Source organism: Euleptes europaea, chromosome 2 (genome assembly GCF_029931775.1).
Source record: "Euleptes europaea isolate rEulEur1 chromosome 2, rEulEur1.hap1, whole genome shotgun sequence".
Taxonomy (NCBI): domain Eukaryota; kingdom Metazoa; phylum Chordata; class Lepidosauria; order Squamata; family Sphaerodactylidae; genus Euleptes; species Euleptes europaea.
The window spans coordinates 15,817,855-15,830,244 of NC_079313.1; the positions used below are offsets into that span (position 1 = coordinate 15,817,855).

At 50.1% G+C, this 12,390-nt stretch overlaps 1 protein-coding gene across 1 annotated transcript; it reads right to left on the minus strand.

The window, feature by feature from the left end:
- Positions 1–4,205: 4,205 nt before the first annotated feature.
- SLC39A3 (solute carrier family 39 member 3) lies at positions 4,206–11,155 on the minus strand. Its single transcript, XM_056867623.1, has 2 exons — positions 10,941–11,155; positions 4,206–4,946 (listed from the first exon to the last, which is right to left on the minus strand). The coding sequence occupies exons 1-2, from the start codon at positions 11,145–11,147 to the stop codon at positions 4,206–4,208; spliced, it is 948 nt and encodes a 315-aa protein (XP_056723601.1). The 5' UTR covers positions 11,148–11,155.
- Between the last annotated feature and the right edge of the window lie 1,235 nt (positions 11,156–12,390).

Sequence of the window (12,390 nt, forward strand, 5' to 3'; positions counted from 1 at the left end):
TGTTGTTACTGCCACTCTCTCTAAAGCAGGGGTGTCAAACACAAGGCCCGCAGGCCAGATCCAGCCCCTTGATAGCTCTTATCTGGCCCGCGAGCCAGCCAACCCCTCCCCCAGTCCTGATTTGGGCTGGCAAGGCCTGGTCTGGCTTGACCAAGTGACATTTATTGAAGGAGCAGGGTATGTTTAGCCTGAAGAGGAAAAGGATGAGAGGTGATATGATAACCAGAACCAACAGGTTGAAATTAAATCAAAAGAGTTTTCATCTAGACATTAGGAAGAATTTTCTAACAGAGCGGTTCCTCAGTGGAACAGGCTTCCTCGGGAGGTGGTGAGCTCTCCTTCCCTGGAGGTTTTTAAGAAGAGGCTAGATGGCCATCTGTCAGAAAGGCTGATTCTATGACCTTAGGCAGATGATGAGAGGGAGGGCATCTTGGCCACCTTCTGGGCACAGAGTAGGGGGTCACTGGGGGCGTGGGGGCGGAGGTAGTTGTGAATTTCCTGTATTGTGCAGGGGGTTGGACTAGATGATTTTGGTGGTCCCTTCCAACTCTATGACTCTATATCCAGCCCTCGTAACAATTGGGTTTGAGATCCCCTACTCTAAAGGGACTGGGAGCATCCCAACATTAAGGAGGAAAGCAGGGAGCAGAAAACAGATATGTAATTAAACAAAGCAACTTACTCACCCGGCACCCTTTCTCTTTTGAAGGCCTGCCGGCTGCATTAGCAGCTCAGGATTCACACCCACTCCAGCCTTGCCAAAGGAAAGTGCCACGTTCGTGGTTAAAAGCTCTGCTTGGTATTCCCCCTGACAGACCTGGGCCTGAAATACTGGCAGATTTCACTTGAGCCTTCCTCTGCCCGAGACTAAACAAGCTGCCAAGAAAGGGGATTTTTTGTGTGTTTTTTTAAGGAGCTTTATTTCAATACCGCTGACAAAAATGCTGTCCAGCTTCTAGCACAACAGAGATACTTTAGATCCCTATGGTGTCAAAAAAAAAAAAAGGTCTACCCCAAACCAGGAATGTAATAAATAACATACAATCACACACACACACACACAGGTTCCCCATGCTCAACTTAAATAAGTAGGAAAAGGGCTGGTTTTAATTTCAGAACCAAACTCAAAGGTACAGGCCTGCAAGCACGGAGAACCTGCAAGCACGGAGAACATTGCTCCAAAATTTGCCTGACGCAACGGTCCCCACGTGTCCCCCACCCACCCCACACTTCCTCCCAAAGGCACTCAGCAACCAGGCCAACGCTGTGGTTTGTGACTGCGAACACGTAAGGGAAAAAAGCAATGCAGATTGTGGACGCGGCTGCCGAGGCCAAGAAACCAGAGGCTGTTTCAAGAGCAGGCGCTAGTCCTGTGTCGTGTTGGTTTTGGGACCGAGATGGCAGCTGCTGCGCTGATGCCACCGAGATGGGTGCGTGCGGGACCGAACGATAATCTGAAAGATGATGCAAGCTTCCGAGTTACACTGAACTCTTTATCAGGCACGAGGAGGCCTCAGACAGATGTCAGGCTTTCTCCAGTGCTTAGACCTTTGCTGCCTGGTGAGAAGGGCCATGTCCTGTAGAAAGGAATCTCGTTGGCAGCCAAGCCTAATTAGGTGTAGGCAAAGACTGAGACCAGAACCACACCCTAAGCCAGAAAATATGTCTGTCTGCAGTGCAGGGACAAGTGCTTTTGAGAGATAACTGGCAAACCCTTTCCTTGCTCACCGATTCCCCCTGCCCTGTTCAACATATGATGAGACAAATAGGAGGGGGGCGTAGAGGAGTTAGTCAGCTTACAGAAGGGAAATTAAGCCCACCCATGGATGTCTCCCTGCCATCTTCCCCCGAATTCCTGCCTTGGCGCTACAAGATCAACACGGAGCGCTGAACCGTTTTGTGGCATCTGAAATTCCGCCCAAGAGCTTATTCTGATCCCGCATTCGTCCACATTCTTTATAGGCCCCACTGCCACTATAAAGATGCTTGTTTTGCCTAATTAGGATAAATTTACAAGTGTCGCAAAGGAAGAAAACATCGGAAATCGATGGGGGGGGGGGGGATTTCCTTGCGGCAGCCAGGACTTGCGTCGCCAAAAATAATAATAATAATTTAAAAAATGGGAAGATCTAGCTATTTTCTTTGGAAGAGCAGGCAGAGAAGCTCACTAACACACCATGTTGACAGACTAACGAAGCTCTGACGAAAGACACTGGGGGGGGGGGCAGAGTCAGCCCAAACTTCACAGCCGGATTACTGGTCTATCTTTCCCTGTAACAGGCTTAAAATACATGAAAAACGTCCAGCAGGAAGCACAGGCTGTTAGTTAGGGGTGTATGAGAACCGCTAAGAACGCTGGCGATCGCTTGTAAATTAGGTGTGTGTGTCCCCCCCGTTTCATGGGGAAAGGTTGGGGGTGGGGGATAAAGAGCCTGGTTTAACTTGGTTGCTCGCATCAACCAACGGCTCAACAACAGAAGAGCTCGTCCCTTTGATTACGCATCTCTGACTAATTTGCCAGTTAACTTGCTCCTTCTTTTTTTTTAAAGCAGAAATGAGAAGGACAGCCGGCGTTCCAAAATTTGGGGCTAACAGGCGATGCTCTTTGCTTATTTCTGTTGAGAACCTCGCGGCTGTCTTTCAGAGCCAAGCGACACACACAGACGCACGCACGCACACCTCCCACTCCTGTTTCTCCAAAGAAAACATGCGTTATCTGGGGTTTCCCGCAGCTAGAACCCGTCACGGTTGGATGGCGCAGATGCTATGGGAGTCGCACCTTGGCCCTGCTCCCATATGGCTCTCCCCAGGGCCTGCGTCATCAAGCAGCAGAAGGGGAGAATGCCGCGGATGGCTGTTATCCTCTCTCGGCTTCCTCATAAAAGATTTTCAGGGGCAGATGGTTGTCCCACACGGTGGCCGTGCAGGAATTAAAATGGAAGCGGGATCCCAGACTCTCCGGAAAGTTGTTGGGCGATGTCGACCTCTATGGAACCAAGGCCGTAAAGATGCGATCGCCAACAGATGGCCTTCCCTCCTCTCTCTCATGCGCCCAGGCCAAAAGCAGGACGTTCCAGACTGGGAGCAAATCAGATTAGCAAAGCAGAACGATGTTTTAAGAGAGTTTCGTTCTAAGGGAGTGCGGGGGTGCTTTGGGCGTGGGATCATGGTATGCAGTCTTCAGAACGAAGTCATCTGGGGAGAACGCTGTGAGTTCTGCTCGGGGAGTGGGGGTCAGCTGTGCTCCAAGGTCAACATGGCCCCAGTCTCCACACGCAGCAGCAAAAGCCTTGCTTGATCCTACAACGAGCAAACTTTCAGCTCCCAAATCTCTCCTCAGCATAAGTAAGCGGATATGTGTAAGGACGCCCATCAGTCAATGGCTCTGGGGGAGCACAAAAACCCCAACCAAGGCTGCCTTTTTTGCACCATCCAAGGACTGGGCCCCAGCCTAGAAGCACTCCACCCTCTATCAATATCTGGCCACGCCAGCAAAATGTTGGGAGTGCTGGGAACTGCAACAGATCGGAAGGGTCAGCTCGGAAACAGGGAAGGTTGAAAGAAGGGGAGGGGCACACAGCTCATGAAACCCTTGTTTGAGTCTAACCTACATCGCGGGGGAGGTTGCAAAGTGTCCCGCGCTTCTTTCGTCAAGCGTTCCTGACCGCAAAAAGCTAGAAGCGGGTCGTTGCCTGTGAGCAAAAAAAGCCCCTCCAGAAAAGGAGGGGAACGGCCTCATGTTCACCGGTCCCATAACACGAATTTGAGACGTTGCTTGTCTTTGATGGCAGGAGGGCGGTTGAACTTTGGCCAGCTGTGAGGCGAAAGAGGACTGCCAAACCGGCAGGTTACTCTCCAGGTGTACCAATCCTGCCCGCTGGATTCATCTGTTTCAGGTATTCTCCAGTCTGGATGAAAGAAAGAGACCTCAATCAGTCTGGCCAGAAATGTCTCCCTGAGGGTGTTAGAGGTGGCCGCAGAACCACTGCTTCCAATCGTCTCGGCAAGTGCCCCAACCACACCAGGCCAACAGGAGAAGCCCCCCCCCTCCATGCAGACCCCTTGGGCCTGGCACGCAACAGTTCCTCCTCCGTCTCCCGTCCCACCTGGACTGACGCTTCCCTGTCTTCTGGAACAGGGTCCCATTTTCCATCCAGGCTGCAAAGGCAGAGGGTGGGGGAGGGGGCAGCGGGGGGGGGGGCTCCTCACCACTTGAAAAAGACCAGCCCCGCCAAGGCGGTGTACCCCAGCACCAGGAAGAGGACTTTGAGCAGACGGTCGCTCTTGTCTTCGAGCTCCTTGCCCAGGATCTCGAAGAAAGTGACGAAGAGGAAGGTGCCCGCCGCGATGCCCTGCAGGAGCACCGAGGCCACATTGCTGGCCACGTTCCGGGCGCTTTCAATACCCACGCCGACCCCGATGCCCACCGGGATCATCGCGCTGACGACGATGGCCAGCTTGGCCGCGTCCTTCATCGGCAGGGCGGTCTTGGCCATGTTGATGCCGAGGGCCACCGCCACGAGCGTCTCGTGGATGGCCACACCCAGGAAGAGGCTCACCACCTTGTCCCCTTCCTCCTGCAGGCCCAGGGCCAGGCCCTCGAAGATGGAGTGGGCCGACAGGGCGAAGACCAGGCTGAAGAGGCGCAGCGGGCTGGAGCGGGACAGCTCCTGGACGTTCAGGCCGTGGCCATGGGAGTGGGGGCCATGCTCGCCAGGGTGGTGCCGCCCCCAGGAGGTCTCGATGAAGGGGCTCTCGTATTCGGAGTCGCTGCCCACGTCCGAGCCGGCGTTGAAGGTCTCCAGGTCGATGAAGGACGGCTTCTCCTTCCGGAAGGTCAGGATCAGCTGCTCCAGAAAGACGGTCAGGAAGAAGCCCATCAGCATGATGGTTTCGGCCAGGGGGTAGTCGGTGGTCACGCCCCCGCCCTTCAGGACCTCCTGGAGCTGGAAAGACAAAGCGAGGAAAGATGCCAAATCAAGACACTGCTGCGGAGCCTCTGTGGTGTAGTGGTTAGGAGCGGCGGACTCTCATCTGGAGAATCAGGTTTGATTCCCCACTCCTCCACGTGCAGCCTAATGGGTGACCTTGGGCTAGTCACAGTTCTCTTAGAACTCTCTCAGCCCCACCTACCTCACAAGGTATCTGTTGTGGGGAGGGGAAGGGAAGGTGATTGTAAGCCAGTTTGATTCTCCTTAAAAAATGATATGATATGATAAAGTTTACTGTTTGTGGCCAAAGGCCATCACAATCTATCATAGAAAACATTAAAACAACATAAAATAACATTAAAATAACTTTAAAACAGTCCAACCCCCAAGAAGCTAGTAATTAAATATGTTAAATACCCTGATTATAAACAGCTTTAGCTCGGATTTTCTTGGCTGCTAAAGCAGAGCGACACTTTGTAGGAAACATCAGGATTGGCATCTGATAAGAGAAAGAGCAGCTTCTCTTGATCTGAAAAAAGATTTAGGCCCTTTAGAAACGCTCTGAGAAATTTAGACCTGGGCTCTGTGTAAAGAGGACAGAATAAGGTGTAATGAATTAGGTCCTCTGGAACTGCGGCTCCACAAATACATAGGCGAGAGACCCATGTTGTTCGGGAGTAATGTCCAGCTATCAAAGTCGCTGGGATGGTTTGAAACCGGAGGGAGGTAAAAACTATTCTGAGGTTATGGAAGAGGATATTGACCAGGTATGTAGCTCTGACATGGTCCCTTAAAAAGGTAGAGAACATCGGCATATAAAAACCAAGACTTCCTCCTCAGCAGTCTCGACTTTCCATCGCTTTTCTAAAGCTGAGTTTCTTGCCCTTGTGGCGCCTGTGCTTGTGGAAAGCTCAGAAACCAAGAGCCTACAGAAAGCCTCCTCTCCCCACAAAGTCCCTCTTATGAACATAATCAGGGGAGAGACTGTGGCTCAGTTGGTAGGGCATCTGCTTGGCATGCTGATGATCCCAAGCTCAATCCCAGGCATCTCCAGTTTAAAAAGATCTGGCAGTAGGTGATGTGAAAGACCTCTAGCTGAGACCCTGGACAGCCACTGCTAGCCTGAATAGACCATACTGACTTTGATGGACCGAAGGGCTGGTTCAGTAAGGCAACTTTGCTGGACTGGACCATAGAATCATAGAGTTGGAAGGGACCACATGAAAACATGAATCTGCCTTATACTGAATCAGACCCTTGGTCCATCAAAGTCAGTATTGACTACTCAGACTGGCAGCGGCTCTCCAGGGTCTCAGGTAGAGGTCTTTCACATCACCAGGGTCATCTAGTCCAACCCCCTGCACAATGCAGGAAATTCACAACTACCTCCCCGCCCCACACCCCCACTGACCCTCTACTCCATGCCCAGATGGCCTAAAAAAGAAAAAGAAAAAAAACCTCCATGATCCTTGGTCAATCTGGCCTGGAGGAAAATATGACCCCATAGTGGTGATTGGCACTACCCTGGGCGTGCAAGAAAGGGCCACGAGAGCCAAACACTGACGCAACCCTTCCTGCCCCCCCTCTCATGATCTGCCCAAGTTCACAGAAACATCTAGCCTCTGCTTAAAAACCTCCAAGGAAGGAGAACCCACCACTTCCTAAGGAAGGCTTTTCCATTGAGGAGAGAGCCAGCGTGGTATAGTGGTTAAGAGCAGTAGTTTGGAGCGGTGGACTCTGATCTGGAGAACCGGGCTTGATTCCCCACTCCTCCACATGAGTGGCAGAAGCTAATCTGGTGAACCGGGTTGGTTTTCCCCACTCCTCTAACTGGAGATGCCAGGGACTGAACCTGGGACCTTAGCTCTGCCACGGAGCCACAGTCCTTTCTGAAGCATGCAAAGCTGCCTTCTACCAAGCTAACCTCCTGGTGTACCAAGCCTGCTACTATGTCTGGCAGGGTCTTGGGCAGAGGAACGTCTTTCCTAACATCTGCTGCCTGGGTTGTAAATTGGAAATGCAGGGGACTGGTCCCTGGGCATCATATGTGCCCATGGAGAACTCTACATCAGAACTACGACCCCTTCTGGCCAAAACCAGAACAGCCACAACAAGGAACACATGAACACATGAAGCTGCCTTATAATGAATCAGACCATCAGTCCATCAAGGTCATTATTGCCTGCTCAGACCGGCAGCAGCTCTCCAGGGTCTCAGGTGTTTTTTTTTTTCACATTACCTAGCGTGGTGTAGTGGTTAAGAGCGATGGTTAGGAGCAGTGGACTCTGATCTGGAGACCCGGGTTTGATTCCCCACTCCTCCACCTGAGCAGCGGACGCTAATCTGGTGAACCGGGTTGGTCTCCTCCACATGAAGCCAGCTGGGTGACCTTGGGCTAGTCACAGCTCTCTTAGAACTCTCTCAGCCCCACCTACCTCACAGGGGGTCTGTTGTGGGGAGGGGAAGGGAAGGGAAGGTGATTGTAAGCCGCTTTGATTCTTCCTTAAGTGGTAGAGAAAGCCAGCATTTAAAAACCAACTCTTATTCTATTACTTATCCTTTTAGCTGGAAATACCGGAGATAGAACTCGAGACCTTCTGCATGTCAAGCAGAGGCTCTACCACTGAGCCGCAGGAGTTTTTTGCTAAAAGGGACACGAAGCTGCCTGCCACTGCTTTCGTAGCGCAACTTAAGGAAGCAGCACCTGGCCTTTGCCGCCCGAGACCCTTTAGCTGGAGATGCTGTGGGTGGAACTGGGGAGTCCTACACACCAAGTAGATGGTCTGGCCCCTTTGCCAGTGAGTTTTCCACCTGAAGACACGAATGGAAAAATTGCCGTTCAGTCACCTGCAACATTCGGTAAATGTAGGAAAACAGAAATAGAAGCTGGAGAGTGTGAGAGAGTAGTTCTGGTCTGTCTTTACAACATACGCACAAGTCAATCGCTCTTGTTTCGTACATGTTATAACGTCGACTGCGAGGCATCCCTATGGCACACATCTAATAATAATAAAACCCTTTAAAAAAAGAATCAAAATGTTCTGCTTGGAATTTAACCTGTGAGTTGGCACGATCCAGACATGTTGGCTGGTTTTCTCTGGTGCCTTATTTCGGTCGTGTGGGGGCTTCTCTGCCTATACTTTCCTTCCTCTGCCTTTTGTTTCTGCACTTCAATTACAAAATGGTGTAATGCTTGTAAATTACCACTTGGTGGTGCTGTAGTATTATTTTCACGACAAGGACTTATCAGAGAAGGCAAGGAGATTTCCTTTGGGTAACAGCTCCTTGGCTTATTCGCTATGGCTGAGAGGCACAAGCTATAGCAAACAGTATTGTGCTAGCGATTGAATTTTTGCTCCTTCTGGTCATGGATTAAAACGGTCCTTCCAAAGCCACCAGGTACCAGGGTGTCTGCGTGGTGTAGTGGTTAGAGGGACTAACTGCTCCCTGCTCATTCATGAAGCTCACTGAGTGACCTTTGGGTCAGACACACTCTCTCAGCCTGGCATTCCTCGCAAGGTTGTCATAAAGATAAAATGGGGGAGGAGAGAACCCTGAGCTCCCAGGTGAAGGGATAAAAATGGAAAATGGAAAATATAGACAGGTACACACCCTGACCTGGATGACCCAGGCTAGCCTGATCTCGTCAGATCTCAGAAGCTAAGCAGGGTCAGCCCTGGTTAGTATTTGGATGGGAGACCACCAAGGAATACCAGGGTTGCTATGCAGAGGAAGGCACTGGCAAACCATCTCTGTTAGTCTCTTGCCACGAAAACCCCAAAAAGGGGTCGCCATAAGTCAGCTGCGACTTGAAGGCACTTTACACACACACACACACGCACACACACACACACACACACACACACACACACACATCCCTATACCAGCCCTGTGGTGCAGAGTGTTAAGCTGCAGTACTGCAGTCAAAAGCTCTGCTCACGACCTGAGTTCAGTCCCGATGGAAGTCGGTTTCAGGTAGCCGGCTCAAGGTTGACTCAGCCTTCCATCCTTCCGAGGTCAGTAAAATGAGTACCCAGCTTACTGGGGATAAAGAGAAGATGACTGGGGAAGGCACTGGCAAACCACCCCACAAACAGTCTGCCTTGGAAACATCGGGATGTGACATCACCCCATGGGTCAGGAATGACCTGGTGCTTGCACAGGGGACCTTTACCTTTTTACACATCCCTATCATGACTTCCAGAGATGTCTTCATTAAATCATCTAGATCACTGGTTCCCAACCAGGGGTCCATGGACCCCCAGGGGTCCACGAGAACTAAACCAGGGGTCCATGAAACAAAGTTATAAACCCATAATAAATTAATATTTTCAATTAAAAATTCTCTATTATAAAAATATATATTCAAATATTATTCTAAGTTTAATGTTTAACTAACAGTTATGATTAAAGTTTATTTTCAAATTCTCGGAATTTTTATTTTGAACCTTGGGGTCCCTGCACCGAACAAAAAAGTCCTAGTGGTCCCTGGTCAAAAAAAGGTTGGGAACCACTGATCTAGATGAAAACTCTTTCCCTTCTTTGCCCCAAAGAGGGAGACATTCACTGATCTCACTGATCAGTGAAATGTCTTGGTCCAGAGCTGCCTTAGCAGGGTGTTAGGATCCAGGGACCAGAGACACTACTCAATTTAAGAGGGGAGTGAACATGTTCATGGAGGAGAGGGCTATTCATGGCTACTAGTAAAAATGGCTACTAGTCATGATGCATACCTATTCTCTCCAGGATCAGGGGAGCATGCCTATTGTATTAGGTGCTGTGAAACACAGGCAGGATAACGCTGCTGCAGTCATCTTGTTTGTAGGCTTCCTAGAGCCACCTGGTTGGGCACTGTGTGAACAGACTGCTGGACTTGATGGGTCTTGGTCTCACCCAGCATGGCTTTTCTTATGTTCTTAATATGATCCCACCCCCGGAGATGGGCCCAATGGACCTTAGGTTAAACTTATCTCATGGGGCCACTCTGATGGGAGGGTGACATCTCTCCTCCACCTAATAGCTGACTGATCTGCTGATTCCCATAAGCTCTCCTGTACTTCTAAAGCAGGGGTGTCAAACATAAGGCCCGCGGGCCAGATCCAGCCCCTTGACAGCTCTTATCCGGCCTGCGAGCCAACCGAGGCAGCCATCCTGCCACTCTCGATCTGGGCTGGCGAGACATGCCCCGGCTTGACCAAGTGACATTTATGTCACATCCGGCCCTCGTAACAACTGAGCACCCCTGCTCTAAAGACTTCAGGGTTTACAAAGCATGCTTTCTACCTAAGAATATGATCACTTTCTAGGAGACTCTGATTCTGTCCCTCACTTGGATGTCACCAGATGGCATTATCTGTCCACAGCAGGCAGCAGGACCACTTGAGACTTTCATTCTCTTTTTAGACTGGCTTGACCCCCCCACTCCTGATCTCTGCGGACTTCTGTAAACTTCTCACCCAGAGGTTCTGGTTTTGACCGGTGCATTTGCAAACCCAGGAAGACCTTCCTCATGAGAGTAACTGGCCAGGTGGCAGAAAGGGGTCAGGGAAGGGAGTCTGGGAAGACCCAACCAGAAACCCACTCAACATAGGCGGAGGAAGCTGGCTGTTTTGCACACTGCCAGCCTTCTCTATAAATGCTCCCTTGGACTCCCCCTGCACAAAGAAGAGGCAGCGCCCAATCAAAAGGAAAAGGTGGCTGGCCAGGCCTGACCTGTCATGCCGGACCTGATCCATCACAGAAGCCCCAAGCAGCACACAATGGCCACTCGTTGACCCCAGAGTCTGGTAGATTGCCTCTGAACGTGGAGGTTCCATTCAACCTTCGTGACTAAGAGGCCAAGCTGGCCCCTCCTCCACAAAACTGTCTCTGCCACCTCTGAAGAGGCTGTTGCCAAGCCAGCCAACACAGCCGCAACCGTATCCAATCCTGTTTCCCTACCCTTTTTAAAGCCAAACCAACTGCTTCCATGCAGGTGGAGCAGCCAGCCAGATTCCCCCTCTAGCCTACCTTTTCCCGCACGGCAGGAAGCAGCGCGTTAAAACAGGTGGCCAGGAAGACGCCCCCTCCAAAGGAACTGCAAAGGGCGAGGACCCTCTTGGAGCGATGAGCCTTCTCGTAGTCGGCCTCAATGATCTTCACCGGTAGGAGCGAGCCGCCCAGCATGAGCACAAACACCCCCAGGAGACACAGCACCTTGGCTACGAGCACCTTCATCTTTTCTGCACCGCAGAAGGGTGCTGCCAAAAAGCATTGACTGAATGAGGCAGCTTGGACGTTCTTCAGTCCATGGAATTAAGATACCAGGAGTCTAGATGGCTGGTGTCTGTAGAAATCCATGGAGATCTAGGAAGGATTTAAATTTTAAAAATTGTGACTAAAGTATCCTCATCAACACGTAAAGCTGCCTTACAGAGACTGGCTGGATATATCCCAGTATTAACAGCTAGTGACTCTCCACCGTTGCAGTGAGAGCCAGCGTGGTGTAGTGGTTAAGAGCAGTGGTTTGGAGTGGTACTCTAATCTGGAGAACCAGGTTTGATTCCCCACTCCTCCACATGAAGCCAGCTGGGTGACCTTGGGCTAGTCACAGCTCTCTAGAGATCTCTCAGCCTTTCAGGGTATATTTCATGCAATGCCCTAACCTGGATGGCCCAGACTAGCCTAATCTTGTCACTTTTTGGAAACTAAGCAGGGTCATCCCTGGTTAGTATTTGCATGTGAGACCACCAAGGAAGTCCAGAATCATGAGGCAGGCAATGGCAAACCACCTCTGTTGGTCTCTTGCCTTGAAAACCTCACAAGGTTGCCATAAGTCAGCTGCCACCTGATGGCACTTTTCACCACCACAACCACATTCAATGGAAAGCTTCTACCACAATAATTGTTACGCTTTAAAAGATGCAAGGCGTGTGATGTGTTTTTGCTGCTAGACATCGACCCCCGCTGTCTATCTTCCGTTTCATCAGCATCACACCCAGTTTTGGCACATGGGATTTGCTTGAGCATCGATTTCTACAAAAGCAGACCAAAAATGGAGACAGAGCACATCTGATGGCATCTTAAAACATTAATAGATTTACTTTCACAATTATTTAATGTTGTGTAACTATGTATTGCATAGAAGATACTTTTGCTAGCTCTAGCTTATTGTTTGTTAAATTATTAGGTGATTTAAGGTTTGTTATAATTTCAAGAATTTAAGATTGGAATTTACTAAGCTAAATTTTCTTTCTGTATTCTTACTTCTCCATGTGTTAAGTGCTGTCAAGTCGCTTCCGACTCATGGCGACCCTATGAATCAATGTACTGCAAAACGTCCTATCTTTAACAGCCTTGGTCAGGTCTTGCAAATTGAGAGATGTGGCTTCCTTTATAGAATCAGTCCATCTCTTGTTGGGTGTTCCTTTTTTCCTGCTGCCTTCAACTTTTCCTAGCACGATTGCTTTTTCCTTTTTAT